The 18,404-nt window shown below is 53.3% G+C and overlaps 1 protein-coding gene across 1 annotated transcript in view; it reads right to left on the reverse strand.

Moving 5' to 3' along the window:
• LHX4 (LIM homeobox 4) overlaps positions 1-18,404 on the reverse strand; it is a 43,022-nt gene that overhangs the window by 1,512 nt on the left and 23,106 nt on the right. Inside the window, exons 3-5 of the mRNA XM_055418800.2 lie at positions 7,602-7,804; positions 1,658-1,812; positions 1,101-1,272 (exon numbers count right to left, since the gene is read on the reverse strand). Of these exons, the coding sequence (XP_055274775.1) occupies positions 1,101-1,272; positions 1,658-1,812; positions 7,602-7,804 (530 nt within the window). The remainder of the gene's footprint in view (positions 1-1,100; positions 1,273-1,657; positions 1,813-7,601; positions 7,805-18,404) is intronic.

The raw sequence follows: 18,404 nt of genomic DNA on the forward strand, positions 1-18,404 counted from the left end.
CATGCCCTAGGCTGTCCCACATCCCATCCACAAAAATGAAAAGGGGGAGGAGAGTCATGCCCTTTAAAGAGGGCAGGAGATGAAGGCTCAGCTACACTGTAAAATGGCCATTAACTGGCGTTTTGCCTACACCTGTCATCCCAAGTGACCAGGGCCCTCTGTGGGAACCACAAGCTGCCTAAGAATGGTTATGTCTTCCAAGCATAAAAATGTGCTGAGCTCTCTCCAAATGTATCCACAGTCAGCTGTATTCACGGATTCCCACAAGACCACTGGGATATGGGCAAGGATACGGTTATACCCATTTAGAGATGGGTAAACTGAGGCTCAAGAAAAGTAAATCAATTTGACAGAGCCACAACTGGAAACCAGATTTCTGATTCTCCCAGCTCAGGCCTCTTCCCTTCTCCTGCCACAACAGAGGACCTTCCACATTTGAGGACTCGATACAAGAGAATGGCTATTTGCAAACAACCAAAGGATCCAAAACATGCAGCCATTTGCAATTCTGCTGACGCACAAAATTTGAATGTAGCACAGGCAGCAAAGCATATGCGCTGGGGACAAGATGAAGTGAGCGGTGGGGGAAGGGATTTCAGAATGAGGCCAGTCCCCACCTTACATGCACTCACAGTACTGACTCTCCAGGGCCAGCCAAGGGCTGTGATGCACATCCTCCCACCACCAGCAGAGGAGGGGCCTCACTCTAGGGGGTCACCGGAGGAAGGCCACCACCCCCATTGAGGGGAGAAATGCAGGAGAGGGGCTTGGGGCACAGACTGAGACACAGGGCCCTTGGCAGCTGTGTGGACTGTTGAGGGAGCCCCGGGCAGCGGGCAAGGAGGGGAGGCCTTCAGGCCCGCAGGCCTGGGAGCCCAGCTTCCTCGGGTCAGCAGCAGAGCTCTGCTTTCCTCTGCCCTGTCCGCTCTGGAAGGACCACAACCATTTCCCCCCACCCTTATCCCCAAGTCACAGGGTGGGGCCTGTGTTCAGGAGAGAGCTGGCAAGGCCTCCAGAGAGACCTCTCCTGCCTGTCGGGGGTCACTGTTTCCCAGGGGCCTCTCCTGGGGCCTCGGCCTCGCCCCTCCAGCCGCGCTCACCTCGGAAGCTCAGCTCGCTGTCACTAACCCCACAGTCCTCCGCAGAGCTCTCCTTCTCCTGCTTGCTGCCTCCCCGGCTCCTCTTGACGCTCTTGTAGAACTGGCCCCAGCGGTGCCGCCCCGCGTCCTTCTTCAGTCGTTTCTCCTTGGCCCTTCTGTTCTGAAACCAAACCTGCCACAAAGGGACACACTTTGGGGGTGTCTGCCACAAGCCCAAAGCCCCCAGGGTCCCGAGACCAGAGACAAAGGCTGAAGCCGCAGCAGATGGGTGAGGAACGGGTTGTGCCCATCGCTTCCCCTGGCCTGGGCCTCAGACATCTCTCTGGTTCAGCAGATTTCCTGGGGCCGTGGCCCTGAGCCCAGCGCCCCGAGGGGATCAGGAACCACACTGATGAGGTGCCATGGTTACCTGGAGCCGTCCTCCTGTGGACGGCGTGGATGTGGGGACGCACAGGACACCCTCTACCCCCATGCCAGGCCCGGCACCGGGTGGTGCCCGGCTTGAGATCCCCGGTCAGCAAAGAAGCCCCTGGAGGTCGGGGTGGCTGGAGCCTCACCTGTACAACCCTCATGTCCAGGCCTGTCTCCGAGGACAGCTGCTCCCTCACATGCCGGGCAGGCTTAGGGGAGTTCTTATAGGCATTCTTCAATGTCTCCAGCTGCTTCGCTGTGATTGTGGTCCGGGGCCGCTTAGCTCCAGCCTCTGAGTCATCTGCAACGAAAACCACTTCTTACTGTGTCCAGCCCAGCTGAAGCAGCTGGGTCTCATCCCTCCTTCCTCCTTTCCTCATGTAATCTTGCCCGCTATGGGCAAGAGGGAGGAAGAATGGGGAACGTCAGGGAGAGTATTCTTGACCCACATGGAGCCCACTCCTGCACTACAGGCTTTCCCAAGTCACTGAAAAGGTAGGACAATATGCTGTTCCCTCAGCTCCCTGCCTCTCCCCATCCCCTCCCAGCCCAGCCACACGGGGCTCTCATCAGACTGAAGGCATACTATTCTACATGTTTCCCTATCATGGCACACTCTGCTGGCCAACCTTATGACTTACTGCCAAGGTTGTGGAGGGGAAGGAGACAGAAGGAAGTCTTTGCCCTGGGCTGCCCCAGATACCTGTCCCACCTCCCATCAGAAGCCTCCATTCCCCCAGGTCCCACCCATGACCTCATTGCCTTTCCACAGACCTGGGCTCATAGCAAAGGTGACCTGTCCATTTACTATTCACCTAAGCAAGGTTCATAAATTATGGGTCAGAACCCAAAAGTGGGTTGTAAAGTCAATTTAGTTGATAAAAAACTAAAAGAGGAAATAAAATGGATGAGATGAGATGGGATGGGATGGATTTGGGTGGGACAGGATGGGGTAGGGTGGGACAGGATGGGGTAGGGTGGGGTGGGGTGGCCTGGGGTGGGATGGGTGGAATGGGATGAGGTGGGATGGGATGGGATGGGTGGAATGGGATGGGGTGGGATGGGATGGGATGGGGTGGGGTGGGATGGGTGGAATGGGATGGGGTGGGATGGATGAGGCAGATGAGGGCAAGTGTTGCTTCATGAAACTTGATCAGTGTCACAGAAGCAGCACTGAGTGTAAATGGTTTGTTCCTCTCCTAGCACTTAGGCTTATCCATTCTCTGCCTAGCAGCCCTGCCCAGAGTCGAGGAAGAGGGAATGGGCAGCTGCATCCAGCCCCCTGAGTTCTCTGTGCCCCTTCAACTGGTGCCTTTGAAGAGGGTCTGCTCCATGTCTATCTTCTTCCCTTTCTTCCCTTTCATCCAAGGAAGTCCTCTCTTAAAACAACAATAGCTGATGTTTATCAAGAGCTTTATGTGCCTATGATCCTCATGACCATTCTAAAAGGCTTTTCTCGGGGTCAGAAGACCTGGGTTCACCATTCTCACTGAGTCAGTGATGTGGGCAAGTCCCCTCACCCTTCAGAAGCCTGGGTGTGGGCAGCACAGAGTAGCAGTAAGTAGTCATGCAGCCCGGCTCACGCCACAAGCCGTGGTGCACACAGTGGAGGGGAGACAGGTCCCCAGTCCTCCCTCCCCTTGGGCTGTTTTCTTCCCCAGCAGAGCCACCGTCATCCTCAAAGCCCCACCACTCAAGTCCTTCTCTGGGGTCCTGAACCCAACGAGGAAGGATCCAGAGCCACTGAGGCAGACACTGAGGAAAAACTTCAAAACTCGTTGTTAGGAATCACTTCCTTCTTCTCTATTTATAGAGATAACAACATGACAGCACTTGATGTAAATACAAAATACTTCATTTTAAAAATATTCATATACTCTTCAGAGTTGCGGCCAATGGGGAGGAGGTGGTGCAGTGGATGGAAATCTGCCCGCCAACGCAGGGGACACAGGTTCAATCCCGGGTCTGGGAAGACTCTGCGTGATGAGGAGTTACTAAGCCCATGGGCCACAACTACTGAGCCTGCACCCTAGAGCCCGAGAGCCAAAACTCCTGAAGCCTGCGTGCCAAGAGCCCATGCCCCTAATGAGAGAAGTCACCACAGTGAGAAACCTGTGCACTGCGATGAAGAGTAGCCTCTGCTCGATGCACCTAGAGAAAGCCCATGTAAAGCCGTGAAGACCCAGTGCAGCCAAAAATAAAGATTTTTTTTTAAAAACCTAAAAAAAATCCATATACTCTTTACACACAAAATTTGAATTCATCAAGAATCACTTAATTTCAAAATAGGTTGCCCTAGTGAATTAGAAATTGTTCTCAGCATGGCCATTGGGCAGTGCCATTGGGACAAATCCCTGTTGTCCTGGGTTGGTGGCTCCTTGGTTCTGTACTGCTGGCTACATGCACAGAACTTTCTTCTTGTGATTACAGGGACTATTATGCTGTTATTTTAACATTCACTGTTATTATAATTTAAAATCTTTTTTATATCCTATAACAATGTCATCCAAGTATTCATTAAGTAGCAGTGGCAGTGCTCATGCTGAAAAATGTACCCAAAAATCAATAACTTTGGTGCGGAAGTTAAATGTGATAAAACGCTATGAGGAAGGCCAAGCGAGACCATGATACCCTAGGCTGTTAATTTAGGAGAGAGCATCTGGGAGGGACTGAGAGAGTGCTGAGAAAATAAAAAGTAGCATTAAGGCAAAGATACATTTCACTGGTTATGGATTTATGTGCTCCCAGAATACAGCCCACCCCAATTTTTCACATTAATTCCTATGGGAAAATTAGCCTTAAAATATGTTAGTTTTGAATTATGCAGGGTCTCCTAGCACTTGTCCCTGGCATAAAAGGCAACCTCATTATATTGAAAATGCAAATATTCAAGGAAATGTAACAAATGAACAAAATTATTCACACCAAGGTACAAATAGATGATACTCAACCCTTTGTGTGGCACAATGGAGGGAACCTAAGTCGGAAAGAGGGCTTAGATTAGCAAGGAGGGATCAAAACATAAAAAGAGAAAGCCCAATGTCCCACAGCAGACCAAGGCCCCTGCTGCACTAAGAATCACCCGGATTCCGTGGGATGGAGTGTTCTCAGCCTCGCAGACAGAGGCCAGAAAAACACACCAGAAACACTGTGTAACGCCCAGTTGCTGGCAAACTTAGAGCACGTCTTACTGTTTGTGTTTCTCTTCCATACTGGTCTCTCCCTCACGTGACATCCCATTCCACAAGCTGCAGCCTCTTTGAACCCCAGGACAGCCCTGTGTGGTAGATGCTCTGACCCCCCATGTGGAGCTGAGATGCCAAGGCTCAACCAGGTACACAATCGCCAGGGGACCCCCAAGTTAGTAGGTGACCCAGCAGAGATGCCCCCCAGCCTCTGAGGCCAGGTCCAGTGTCTTTCCACTGTCCTTCAGTGGTTCTGCATGGCACAAAGAATCCTGGATACAAGTGTGAGTTCCACTGGGTCATTCTTGCCTCCCCAGCTGGTCTCTCCTTTCTCTTGATCCATCCACGGCAGCAGCGGAGGACAGGCTGTGACTTCTCAGGGTCTAAATGAGGCCTTTGATGGCTAGCAGCAGCCACCGGCCTGGGGGGAGGCCTGCATTCTTAATGTCTCTGGTGAAGGGCATCAGAGTTCCGAAGACAGCTTGGGTTCTCTGAGTCCCTCTGCATTGACGGTTTATCCCTGACAAGATGCCCTAATCTTCTGTGACACTGTAATTGACTCCAAAGCAACAGCACCAAGTGAGTTTTAAGGAGCCAGAGCAGATTAATAAAGCAAGGAGCCTGGGAGGAGGCTTGCAGAGGCCCGGGAAAGAGGAGAAGAGATGGAAGGGCTGTCCATGCAGAAGGCCAGAGCTGGGGGAGGGGGGCAGAGTGGGGGGCGGGTGACAGAAGAGAGAGGTGCCATCCCTCCCACCTCTGCCAGAGCCAAGCTGAGCTCCAGCAGCCTCACCAAAAGGGCCTCCCCATCACCACCCTTGAACTGCATTTATTAAGCAAAAAACTAATTTGTCCATGTTTTGATCATAACTATATAATATATAGATGGGAACTCAGAAAAGACCTGGAAAGACATACACGAAATTGTTTTTGCTTTGTTTTTTTTTTCCATCAAGCCCAGAGCTGTCAACAAGAGCATTCCACAGAACACCCTGAGTTCATAAAAATTCTAGTCAAGGGCAAATGACCTTGAAGTTTCGTGAGTTTGTACATCTGAAATGCCCAAGGTGAGTTTGGCCAAATGCCAAAATCTGAGCCAGGCTGGAGAGTACAGCTGTGAGTGAGGAGCCTGAGGTGAGGTGGTAGGAGGTGGGAAATCAGACATGGTCTTTCTGAGGGGAGCCAGGGAATGGGAGTTCAAGAGCTCCCCAAGCCCTGAAAAGTCCCAGGAAAGACCCAGGGCTGCCCAAGAACATGACCTTAGGCGGCAGGAGCAGCTGTTGCCCAGGCCGCCCCTGTGAAGACAGGTTTTCTGGGGTGGCTGCTCAATGCTGGGGCCCAACATCAGCCTCAGTCTGTGCCATCAGCTTCTGTGCAGACCACTGACGTGGCCCGGAGGCGGCCGGGGAGGGTGGCCGGGTGCACAGGAGCAGATGGTCTAGATGGATGAGTCTCCATGAGTGAAGAGACTGGCTGAGCATCTGCTCCCACAGGAGGGCCTTTGGGAGACACAAGAGTCATCACCCCCAAGTCCCTGCCCTCAAGGAGCCTGCAGTCTGAGAGGAGAAACAGAGCACGTTTAACTGAAACACAAGCTGCCCTGTTCCAAGAGGGACTTAGGCCAATGCGAGGGCTCTTGCTGACTGAAGTCTTTGAGGTGTAGAGGTGCTGAGGTAAATGTGCACCCCAATATACAAAGCTAAGGGCAGAGCGGTCCCGGGGATCTGTCTCTTGCTTCAACAATGCTTGAAGGGAACAGACCCAAGGACGCCCCCTGCTCCAGCCTCTGACCATCCTCCAACCTTTTTACCAGTCGCGACCTTTGGAATCCGCCACTCAGCTGTCCGCAATCACCAGGACCAGCCAACACCGTTTTTTGAGCTTAGCTCTATTACCCATTACCCAGATGCATCAGAATTACTCCATCAAGAGGAGGCCGCCATTAACCGCCTGGTCAACATGCATCTGCAGGCCTCCCATACCTACCTCTCTCTGGGCTTCTATCTCAACCACAGCAATATGGCTCTGGAGGGTGTGGGCCACTTTTCCTGCAAGTTGGCCAAGGAGGAGCGCAAGGGTGTGGAGTGAGTCTTGAACATGCAAAACCAGCACAGCGGCCGCGCCCTCTTCCTGGACACGCAGGAGCCAGCTCGAGATGAGTGGGGTAAGACCCAGGATGCTATGGAAGCCGCCCTTCTCATAGAGAAGAACCCAAACCAGACCCTTTCAGATTTGCATGGCCTGGGTTCTCCCCTTGCAGACCCCTGCATCTGTGACTTCCTGGAGAACCACTTCCTAAGGGGAGGAGGTGAAACTCATCTAGAAGATGGGTGACCACCTGACCCACCTCCGCGGGCTGGCTGGTCCCTGGGCAGGGTTGGGAGAGTCTCTTCAAAAGGCTCACCCTCAAGCACAACTAGGAGTCTCTGGAGCACAGCGGCCTTTGAGGAGCCCCTCTAATGTCAGGGTTTCTGACTGAAGTCCCTCTCTGCAACCACTGGGCAGCTTGTTAACACCTTGGAGCCCTCTCTCAAGCCTTGGACCAAATGGAAACAATAAAGCTTTTTGCAGCAAAAAAAAAAACAACTAAGGAGCATGGAACTTCCCTGGAGGTCCAGTGGCTAAGTCCCAATACAGGGAGTCTTAGTGATGATGAGCACAAGGTCCCCAGCTACTCCTGAGCCAAAGTACTGCCTTGTCCCAAGACAAGCAGCAACCATAACTTGATTGATGCTTCAATGGGGAAGCCAATGCCAAGGACTGGGGGTGGGGGATGGGTGGGAGATCTCTCTCCCTTCAGGCATCTGGGAAGGCTCTAGGAGAGGCAGGATGCCTGCGGGGCTCCGAGGGGTGGGCAGCCTGGACTCTGGCAGGACAGAGGTTGGCCATGCAGGGCCTGGCTAATTACCGTTCTGCTTGGCTGTCTCATAGTCCTCCTTGCATACCAGACGCCCGTCCTCCATGAGGTAGAACTCGTCCCCCGTGGCCAGCTGCCGGTTACAGATGATGCAGGCGAAGCAGTGCAGGTGGTAGACGAAGTCCTGTGCCTTGCGGACCACCTGGGTCGGGGGGATGCCCTGCTGGCAGGCTGTGCATTTTGTGCCGAAGCGCCTGTCAGGGAACGAGAGTGGATTAGAGCACGGGGGTGGGGAGAGAGGTCTGGCTTCCCCCCACTTGTCATCAGCCCCTCGCCCACCCCACTATACTGGGGTGTCCGTGGGCCTCCACCTCTGGGCCACCCAGTTGTCCAGTTAACAGGTCATCGATTCACCCAGGGCCATAGGACTTTCCAAGTCCCACTGAGCAGACAATTTCACCCTCTGTTTCCTGGTCTCTTCAGCCTTATGGTGAAGCCTAAAGGACCAGTCCCACGGGCAATTGCGAGTGCCCATGTGCATAAAGCATCAGGCAGAACACCTCTTCATGTGCTTCCCACAGGAGGAGCCGTGTGGCCGGGACACCCCGCACGTCAGGATCCACACGGGAGCCCCAGAGAAATCGCACTTCGGCAGCGGAGCAGGGCCCTTGCGACGGTTCCTCTCTTCTTCCTCTCCCCTCCACCCTGCGCACGTCAAACCATCCTTACCAGCCTCCTCCCCGCTTCCACACACAGCTCCAGAGATGTGAGCCCAGGAATCTGCATTTCTACCCCGGACGCCATTCCGGGCAGGGAGTCTGCAGACCCGAGTTTAAAGGACGCTGCCTCAGGCCTCCCTCCGTCTGCACCTTTCTGAAACAGCACTGAGGTAAGAGGAAGGTGCCCACCACCAGCCTGGCCCAAGGTTGGGAAGGAAAGAGAAGTAGACCCATTGAACATATAGCCCAGTTGGGTCATTTAAGCCCCGTTCACCATTCTGGCCACACACATAGAGCCACGCCAGTGGTCCCAGAGGTCAGAGGGAAATTTGGGGCCAGTGTAGAGATGGCGATAAGGGAGGGAGGCGGTGGTGAGCCACTGCAGGTGAGCCTTCCCTGCTTCAAGAGGGAAGCAGGAGGGGCTGGGGAAGAAGGGGCAGAGTTTAAAACAGCAATCAACCTAATTATTCATGACATTTCACACAGCAGAACTTTATCTTCTTCAGGATGAAAGACTTCGCCTAATGGATCTGGGGAAGGTTTGATTTTAATGGTCCTTTTAACTAATGCTTATAGGCAGCCTGATTTCCCCTGAAAGGACAGTACATATTTCATCCACATTAATACCAAATAAATTAATTATGGTCATGGCTATCATGATGAATCCCAGATTAATGCAGAATGATGGGTCTCTTGTGCAGTAATGATACCTGCTGGGGGGCTGCAGGAGCCTGGAGCAGGCATGGCCAGCTGCGGCTTCAGCCCCTCCCAGGGACACGGTCACAGGGAAGTGGGGGTCTAGATGGATAACCCCCAAAGAGCCAGGAGTGTGGCCCCAAGGACTGCTCCACTGAGACAAGATACGAGGAGGGTGTCAGGGGCTGAGGTGTCTGGGTTGAAAGAACCCCAGACTTCTGAACTCCTGGAATGCCTCTGGGTTTTGTGAGGAGGGTGGCATGCATGGAGCAGGCCTCTTGCAAGCAGGGGTTCTCAGACTGGAGCTCAGGACAGGCTCCATCAGCCACCCCTAAATTGTTCAAAATTGTGCATCAGAAGGTAGGGTCTGGACTTCCAACCAATTTTTCAAAAGGTTTCAAAGCTTTCATCAGATTTCAAGTCCAGGACCCAGAAAAGTAGAGATCACATTTGTTGAATAAGTCAGTGAATAAAGAACCATGCTTTCAGAGATTGTGCATGGAAATGGCTAAGTCTGAGATTGGAGAACAAAGTCTACTATCAGTTCTAGGTGGTTCTGTTGCTCAGTACCTACCAGAGCACAGGTGAAAACAGGCTTCTTCCACAACTGCTGTCTAATCACGTCATTAGAGAGGAAGGCAGGCAGGCACCCAGCTCTACTGCGTGTGTGTGTGTGTGTGTGTATGTGTGTGTGTGTGTATGTATGTGTGTTTCAGGGACAAAGGAAAGCCTGCATACATGTTACTAGAGTGTATTCTCAAATTGCCTATAGTTTTTCTATCCAGTCCAAGGCAATGCACAAAGCAGGTGTTTGAAATGAAACAATGCCTTCATCCTGCTTACTGCAAACCCTCTCAAATAAACCACCAAAACCTGAGTGTTCAAATCCTTTGCTGCAAAGGATGGAGCAGAAGCAGCTCCAGAGAACTAGTTTTTTTCAAAAAGCAAGACTTGTGGCCGAATCGAGGGCAGCGACTAGACGAGGAGGAAGGCAGAGCAGAGACCTCAAAACAAAGCAGAGACTCCAAAACACAGTGGAGACCCCGCCATGCCCCTGCCCACAGGGAGGGCCACATCCTCTCCCCACTAAAAAGCAGGCAGTGGTTTTCAGTAACCAGAAGCCCAGTTGACACCAGAGCCCCAGAGACATGAAAGATAACAGGGGTATAAATTTAATCTACATACCGACAGTGATTCATGCATGAGGGTGGCAAGTGCACAAGAAAAATGAAAAATAAATGGACTTTCCCACCAGCGTTTTTTAGCAATTGAAGCAATTTTCCTGATTGTGGGATTTATACCGATGGTAAGTGGAAGTTGCTTCTCGTTACCTTTCTCCCCTGGAGCACAGCCAATGGGACCCTTTGTTGAGGGGACTGTGTGCACCCCAGGGCCCACAGGGCTCTCCCAGTATGGCCGAGGCCCGAGGGGCGTCCAAACACCATTCCTGGTCAGAGCCAGCGAGCCCAGAATCCGGTGCCATCATCCTGTGGGTTGCGGATGCGATTACGACACTGTCATGAGTTTCCAGATCTTAGACTAGCCAGGGCTGCAGGTGCCACAGCCAGGGCCTTGAAAGGCTATGCGGCTCGCTCTGCGGCAGGCAGTAATGAGATGGCCATGGTTAAAACTCCCTGGATGGAAACAAGGTAAAACTGTGAATTTGCCCTGAAGGATGACGGCGATGGGGGCAGAGCAGCACACTGGCCAAGGAAGAGGCCTCGAGGAACTTGCCAGTCAGCACCCGCTTCCTCCTATCACTGAGCCCCTACTGTGTGCAGGGCCCTGCCCACCCAGGTGCAAACGGCACTGGCCTCACTCATCAGAAGGACAACCTCTCTGGTGAGTGCAGCCCTGCCAGACCTCCATGGACAGCTGGTCTCCCCAGGGAAAGCAGTTGGAGCTGATCCAAATGACAAAGAAAATGCAAGGAAGAATTCTAACAGCTCACATGACTTTCCTCCACAGAGCAACATCACTGGAGATTCTCTTATCCCTGCCCAGTGAGAAGCTCTGAAGGAGTGGATGAATGCATGCTGGGAGGAATGAGTGTACCAACTGCGTCTTCAAGCTCGGGTCGGAGCAAGCAGGGGAGAATTAGCAGGTGACATAACTGACTCTTTGTGACCCCATGGACTGTATAGTCCACAGGCTCACTCCTCTGCCCATGGAATTCTCCAGGCAAGAATACTAGAGTGGGTGGCCATTCCCTTCTCCAGGGGATCTTCCTGACTCAGGAATCGAACCTGGGTCTCTTGTATTGCAGGAAGATTCTTTATCGTCTGAGCTACCAGGGAAGCCCATAACAGCTGCAGCTCCTGGCAAAAGCTTTTCAAAGAAGGGACTTGAATCCCCTGTAAAATGAGGCCTGAAGTTTATTAAAACATAAACGTTCCACCCCACGTTGCTGTCATCATCACACTCAGTCCACAAATGACTCCCGGCCTGAAAGCTAGGGACCCTGACAAATGAGAAACCGAGGCTCAGATTGGTGAGTGCTGGCCCCAGCTCACACAGGCACAGAGTAGAAAGACCAGGGTTTGAACTCGGTGCTGCTGACAGCACGGCTGGCACACAATGGGCATCAGAGAAGCCAGTCACGGCGCGCCTACTCTGAACTGGAACTGGGGCTCAGGGGCCCTGTCCCCCTCTGAGCCACTGGGGTTCCCGACACTGCAATGTGGGGGCTGCCCCAGGGGCCCTCCCCCGACGGTCAGGGTCACCCCAACACACCAACTGATCCTGTCGACACTGCCCTGCCCCTACAGGTCAGGCGTGAAGGGCCTGGGTTGCTGTCTATGGAAGTGCACTAGATGTCACGACTGACATTCAAGGGCTGCCCCTGACCCCAGCAAGCGGACGAAACCTGTGTCCTTGGTTTCACCCTTCCCTCCATGCTCAACCCGAGTTCCCTCGGCCCATTTGTCTGCCCACTCCCACCCCTCTCAACAGGCCTGGCTGGCCCACTCAGCGCAGGGTCTCCAGATACTGCAGAAAGGATGACAGGCAGACCTGGCAGGCGCCACATCTTCTAGAAACAGGAGCACGTAAACCCTACACCACAGGTGTTCCAGCACATTCCTCATTTTATGTTCTCACCTACGATCAGACCAAGGTACCATATTCCGGTCACCAATACGATTAAAACGCAGCTCCCAGTTACCAAGCACCTGCTGTGTGCCCCTGTGTCCATAACCTCACTTAAACCTCACCACCGCCCTCAGGGCACATCCCGCTACCTCCCTGGGTGTCATCGCCACCCCCAGCCCACCCCCTCCCTCCTGGGTGGATTTTGCTCCTGGCTTGCCCTCATGCTCACCATCCCTGTTGCCAGAATTCTCAGTGACACCGATGTCCCCACAGCAAGTCCCTCCTGACCCTGTCCACTGAATTCTTTGACCACTTCTCCTGAAGGTCATGGGCTTCCCAGGTGGCTCAGAGGTAAAGAATCCACCTGCCAATGCAGGAGACGCAGAAGATTCGGGCTCTATACCCAGGTCAGGAAGATCCCCTGGAGGAGGAAATGGCAACTCACTCCAGTATTCTTGCCTGGGAAATCCCATGGACAGAGGAGCCTGGTGGGCTACAGTCCATGGGGTCACAAAGAGTCAGACACGACAGTGACAGAGCAGGCGCACCTGAAGGTCACAGCCCCAGACACTCACTCCCGTGGTCCACCCCAGACAACGCCATCAGGAACCAGAGCACCTCCAGGTATAACGTCCCTGCCACTCAGTGCTCTCAGCAGCCTGACTCCCACAACCCTGCCACCCGGCCCATCCTCACTGCCCCTCACTCTCCTCAAGGCCTCACTCCCCCCCAGCCCAGCAAAGACTTCGTGGTCCATCTTAGGAGCCCCTCTCCTGCCCAGACCCTCAACTCCTCACCTTGCTCTCAACCCCCGACCTCCTCCACGCAGCACAGGCGTCAGAACGGGGCTGAGGGAAACATACCTCCTCACGGACTGGACGGGTCCAGACCTCAGGCGGGCCTGGGAGAGCAGGTGCCCCCTCTCGTCTATGAACCTTCCCACCCCATCACCTCTCTCCCGATCCCCTCATCCGCAGTCTCAGCTGCTGGCCCAGCTTCCTGTTTCCGGGACAAAAGAGGAGCTCTCAGCAAAGGCCTGCTAGGCACTCCCTGGCTCTGTCCGCCCGCCGGGTGCCCAGTCTCTCGCTCCCTGCCGCTGACCCATCTGTGCTCCCAGTCAAGGCTCTTGGCCCATCTGGGCGCAGAGTCCACCCCTTCCTAGTAAGATCACTCAGCAAGCAACTCGACCCCTTGCCACCCACATCATCAGTGTCCCCTGTCTGTCACAGGTACCCAGCAGCATACAGCACGCTGTTACTTCTGCCACTACAAGACAAAACAAAAAACTTCTCTTGACCCTACGCCTCCTTGCATCTCTACTCCCCTCAGAGCAGAATCCCTCAAAAAAGGGGTCTATACACAGTCTCTAATGCCCCTGTTCTCATTCTACCTTGAGTCCACTCCAGTTGCCATGTGCCAACCTGACTGGGCCACAAAGTTCCCACGTATTTGGTCAAACGTCTTCCTGTGTGTGTCTGGAAATGGTTTTGGACAGATTAACATTTCAGTCAGTCGACCAAGTAAAGCAGATTGCCTTTCCCACTGTGATGGGCCTCTTCCCATCAGGTGAAGGCCCAAAGAGACCACGAAGGCCTGTCCTCCCAAGAGTGAACTCCTCCCACTTGACTGCAGGACATTGGTCTTTTCCTGCCTTTAAACTTGAACTGAAATGCTGGCTCTTCCTGGGTCTCAAGCTTATTGACTTGTATATATCATCAACTTACACCATCAACTCTTCTGGGTCCTCCAGCCCACTGACTGCAGGTGTTGAGGCTTCTCAGACTCTGAAATCCTGAGCGACAATCCTCAAATTAAATCTCTTTACACACACACACACACACACACACAGCCTGTTGGTTGCATTTCTGTGGAAAACCCTAATACAACACTCCAGTCAGGTGGTCGCCCATGAACCAACCCCAGCTTCACTTAACCGGGTGGCCCCAACACTGCCGAATCCGCTGGTAAGGTCGCATCATCCCTCACCGTGCAACACATCAGCTGTCCCTCCTCCTTAGAACACATCACTCACTGGGCCTCGGGACTGGCTTTCCGGGTTCTGCTCCTTTCTCTGGCAGCTCCTGTTCCACCTCCCTCCACCTCTTCTTATCCATCCCACACCTCTGGGGATTCAACTTCCACCTCCAGCTGGGACCTCCTCCCAACTCCAGATGGTACATCCCACGGCCGCCCCCTCAGCATCTCAGCTTGGACACCAGACTCCTAATCTTCCCTCAGCATTTGCTCCTTCCCCATCTCAGAGAAAGGCAATTTCTCTCTTCCAGTTGCTCAGGCCCACAGCCTTGGACACCCTCGTGTGATCTGTCAGCAAATCTCATTGGCTCCACCCCAAATGACATCAGGGGCCACTCCCCCATTTGTAGGGGAAGAAATAAGTTCAGAGAGAGTAAGAAACATGCCAGAGACATCACAGCAATAGATGGTGGAGCTGGAATTGGAACCCAATCCTCTTCCTTTCTCTGGGCCGTTGGGAGGAGTCCAACCCAGGCCCATTCCAGCCCCCATGTGTGGGAGCCACCACAGAACGGTGCACCATCCCAAGAAAACAAAATATCACACAACTTAATTTTATGCTTTAATTGCTTGGTGGTGATTTACTGCCGGCCATATATTTTTTCCCCAGTTGACACTTTCCTCCATGTATTTCTTTTATCTATCACCACGCTTGACAGGTAAGTCACTGATATTTACTGTTACTGTATGTACCAATATTTCCAACATATATCACCACCACAGCCATGTCACAGCACACAGAGTCCTGCCCTAGAACAGTCAGCCTTCTCCAGATGTAGAAGGTGCCATATTTGGAGAAGGCTTGACACTGGAGAACATCAGAGCATTGGAGAAGGCACAGCTACGCCATATGCATATTCACACACAAACCTCCCAGGCCCACCAGAACTCCGCTCAGGCTCCACTTTTTATTTGCAGTTTCTAATATAATGTTTTTCTTTTCAACGAGCATTCAATATTACTTTGAGATGAATGCAACTGGAAAAGCTTTAGAATCAGTCACCTAGTCCAACCTCCTCATTTAACACAGAAGAAAATGGCCCGGAGAGAGTCAGAGATTTGCTCAAGATCACACAACCCAGTGAGTGGCAGAAAAAAAAATCTATAGCCCAACTCTCCCTTCCCCTAGTCATACATCCCTGCTTTCCCTGCTGGGGGCAGATTTGCTTCCCAAGAGGCAATGGGACATGTAGGATCTGACCCTCTTCTCCCAGAGTCCAGTCCATCTCTCTTAAATTTTTGTGAACATGCATGAAGCATTAGTATTCACCAGGGGAGTTTCTAGTGAGCTATCTCACCTGAACTCACAAGAGCCCTTATCATAGGCATTATTAGTCCCTTTCCACAGGTGGGACAGGCTGCCAACTGGCCCAACAACATTGCCCCTCCTTTCCACCCGCTTCCTCCAGGCACCTAATCAGCCCTCCTGATCCCAGGCTAATTCTTCTCTGCCAAGGTGGTAGCTGAGCTGTTACCAAATTACCCTGTGTAGAAGTGTCAACTGGGATGTTTGCTTAAAAGCAGAAAAGTCATCCCTGATTCCTGACTCTGGCCCCAGATTGCACACTTTTAATAAGCCCCTCATGAATGACCCTGGTATGGCTGTGGCATGGACCGTGCTTTGAGAAACCCTGTGTAATGGGTGCTCTAGGCCCTCTTGCAGCAGGTGCAGACTGCCTGTTGATTCTTGAGCCCTTCAGGCCTGAGGACTCATTCTCATGGAGGTGCAGCAGGCACTGGGATGGGAGAGGCACAGGGCCCCCTCCCAAGCCACTCTCACCCCATCCCGCAGCCAGCCACAAGGACCCACAATGCCCATCACGGGGTCTAAGTCTGGTCCGCGGCTCCTCCTCAGGTAGGGCTTCCAGGGGCACTGACAGACCCCAGGAGCCACAGCCACAAGCCAGGGACTGGCTCTCACTGGACGCTCACGTGATCTTGGCCAGAGAATCCGCAAACCACGTGGTGGAGCCAGGCGATGAACCCCTGAGCGCTGGGTTCAGGAGATTCAGGAGCCAGGGGGGTAAGGTGACCAAAGACGGGCCTGCAGCAGGAAGGCACGAGGGGAACAGAGGAACAGGAGAGCTGATTGGAAAGCTTCCAACGGTGCAGAGGCACGTAACCGGGGCTGAGAGAAGACAGAGGCGGTGGGAAGGGAAAGAGAGGGCCCCTTGGAGGTGGGACCCTGTGTCTGTCTCGGTACCTGAATGAAGGGGGGCGGGATGGAAAGGAGGGAGGGGTGGAGCCCCAGTGATTAAGAGAATGGGGCTTGCGACACCGGCTCATGTGCTGTAAGGTGCCCCCATCTCCCACTCCCATGTCACTCCAATCCCTCTTTGTCTGGGGACTATGTTTCCACAGCCCGGATGCTGTCCGACTCTCAGGCTGATCTGTAACTATTTGGTTCCAAATAGATTCCCCAGGGCACAAAGGTCTCCGGTGTGCAGCTGCCACAGGTGTCAGGAGGCCTCCAGGAGGCAAGCCTGGGCTCCCGGAGGGTGGGCGGGCGCAGCCGAGCAGGAGGGCTCCGGGGCGGGCGGACAGATAATCTGCGGGCTCATCACCGCCTGATATACGGCCTCAGGTCCCAGGGGGAGCTGCTCGGCTAAGTAATTGCTTCTGCCTTGATTACAGGCCTTTGCAAATGACAGTGGGCCTGGTCCCACCAGTGTGTTTGAATCTTACAAAGTCCACATGCACAGCTACTATCTGAACCATCTGATCGTTACCTTAAAAGGTTTAATTTGCTTAGCGAGGGGATTAGACTATAAACTATTCAGAAATGATGGAAAGTCACACGTCAAAGAGACCCTCCCCTTGTGAGTTCTTGAAGAACATTTTTTGAGAATGGCGTGTGTGTGTGCTGTGGTAGTTGTGTAGTCATCAAAAACAACAAGTGGTTTGGCAGGAACCTGGCCCCAGACTGGACCCACAACCAACCGCAGAACCAAAGTGTCCTCTTCCTGTGGCAGCAAGGTACCAGCTAGCTAGAGGCACCCATGCAAGCACAGGCTGGACCCTCCAGCCAGAGCTGGGAACTCCGCTTTGGGAAGTGAAGGCTGAGGGCTGCAGTCACCACCACAGAACTCTGGATCACACAGGGAGGGATGGCGTCCTGTGGAGAAAACCCATGGCATCTCCACCCACCACCCCCACACCAAGAGGCAGACAGTTGTTCCAGCCACCTGACCTGCCATTGCACTGGACAGGCCCCACTTCCCTCCCCGGGACCCCTGTCTGGCTCAAGGCTTTTGGTAGCCTCTCCCCCCAGAACCCTCTTCTCTTTTTCTCTCCTCCCTACATAGATATGCTGTCATGGTCTTAATAAGAATAGCCAGGGACTTCCCTGGTGGTCCACTGGTTAAGACCCCACCTTCCAATGCAGAGAGTATGGGTTCAATCCCTGGTCAGGGAGCTAAGATCCAAAATGCTTCATGGCCACAAAACCAGAACATAAACAACAGAGTCAATATTGCAATAAATCTAATAAAGAATTTTAAAATGGTCCACATCAAAAAATAAAAATAAAAGAGTAGTTACCAATAATGATGGATACTAAGTACTTCATTCTACTTCATTCTTGGAGTAAATTAGAAAAGTAGACATTTTTATTTTCATCTCTTTTTTCAAGATGAGAGTGAGGCTCCAAGAGGTCTAATGCCCCAAATTCATACTGAGCCTGGACTGAAACCCAATGCCTGCTCCCTCTCCAATGTCCAACTCAGAGCGCAGGCCTTACCCCATGTCCCCCAGGTTGCCCAATGTCCCACGGGCATCTGCCCAGCTGAGGGATGGAGGCCCTGGTTACAAGAGTGATTGGCCCAAGGTCACTAATGAAGCCAGCGAAACCACCCTGCGGCCGGGCCAAACGCAGAGCTTGCTGGAGCTGAGACAGGCTGTTCTGAACGGCAGGGATAAATCAGCAGCTCCCGGGCTCCCAAGGACGCCTCTTACCTGCCCTTGGCTGACAGCCCGTTACTGCCTAGAGATTGACTGGCTGGGGGAAGGGCACAGCTCCCCCACTGACAGCGGGCCAGAGGCCCTGCATCTCATTGGGTCCCCGCAGTGCCAGGCAGGGGAGGGCCTCAGGTGCAGGGAGATACCCCTAAAGGAGCATGAAGGTTTAGACAAGACCCCCCCTGGGGTGGCAGTCACCCCCGAACGTCTCCGACTCTTCCCCACGGCCCCGAACATCTCCGACTCTTCCCCACGGCCCCCTCTGGTAGGCAGGTCTGAGCACGGAGACCTGGAAGCCAGGATACAGCTTGAAGCTCCCCCACAAGACTGGAATGTTCTTAAGGGCTGTGGCTTACCT

This window comes from Moschus berezovskii, chromosome 17 (genome assembly GCF_049115385.1).
Source record: "Moschus berezovskii isolate FMDL1 chromosome 17, NW_MosBer_1.0, whole genome shotgun sequence".
NCBI lineage: Eukaryota > Metazoa > Chordata > Mammalia > Artiodactyla > Moschidae > Moschus > Moschus berezovskii.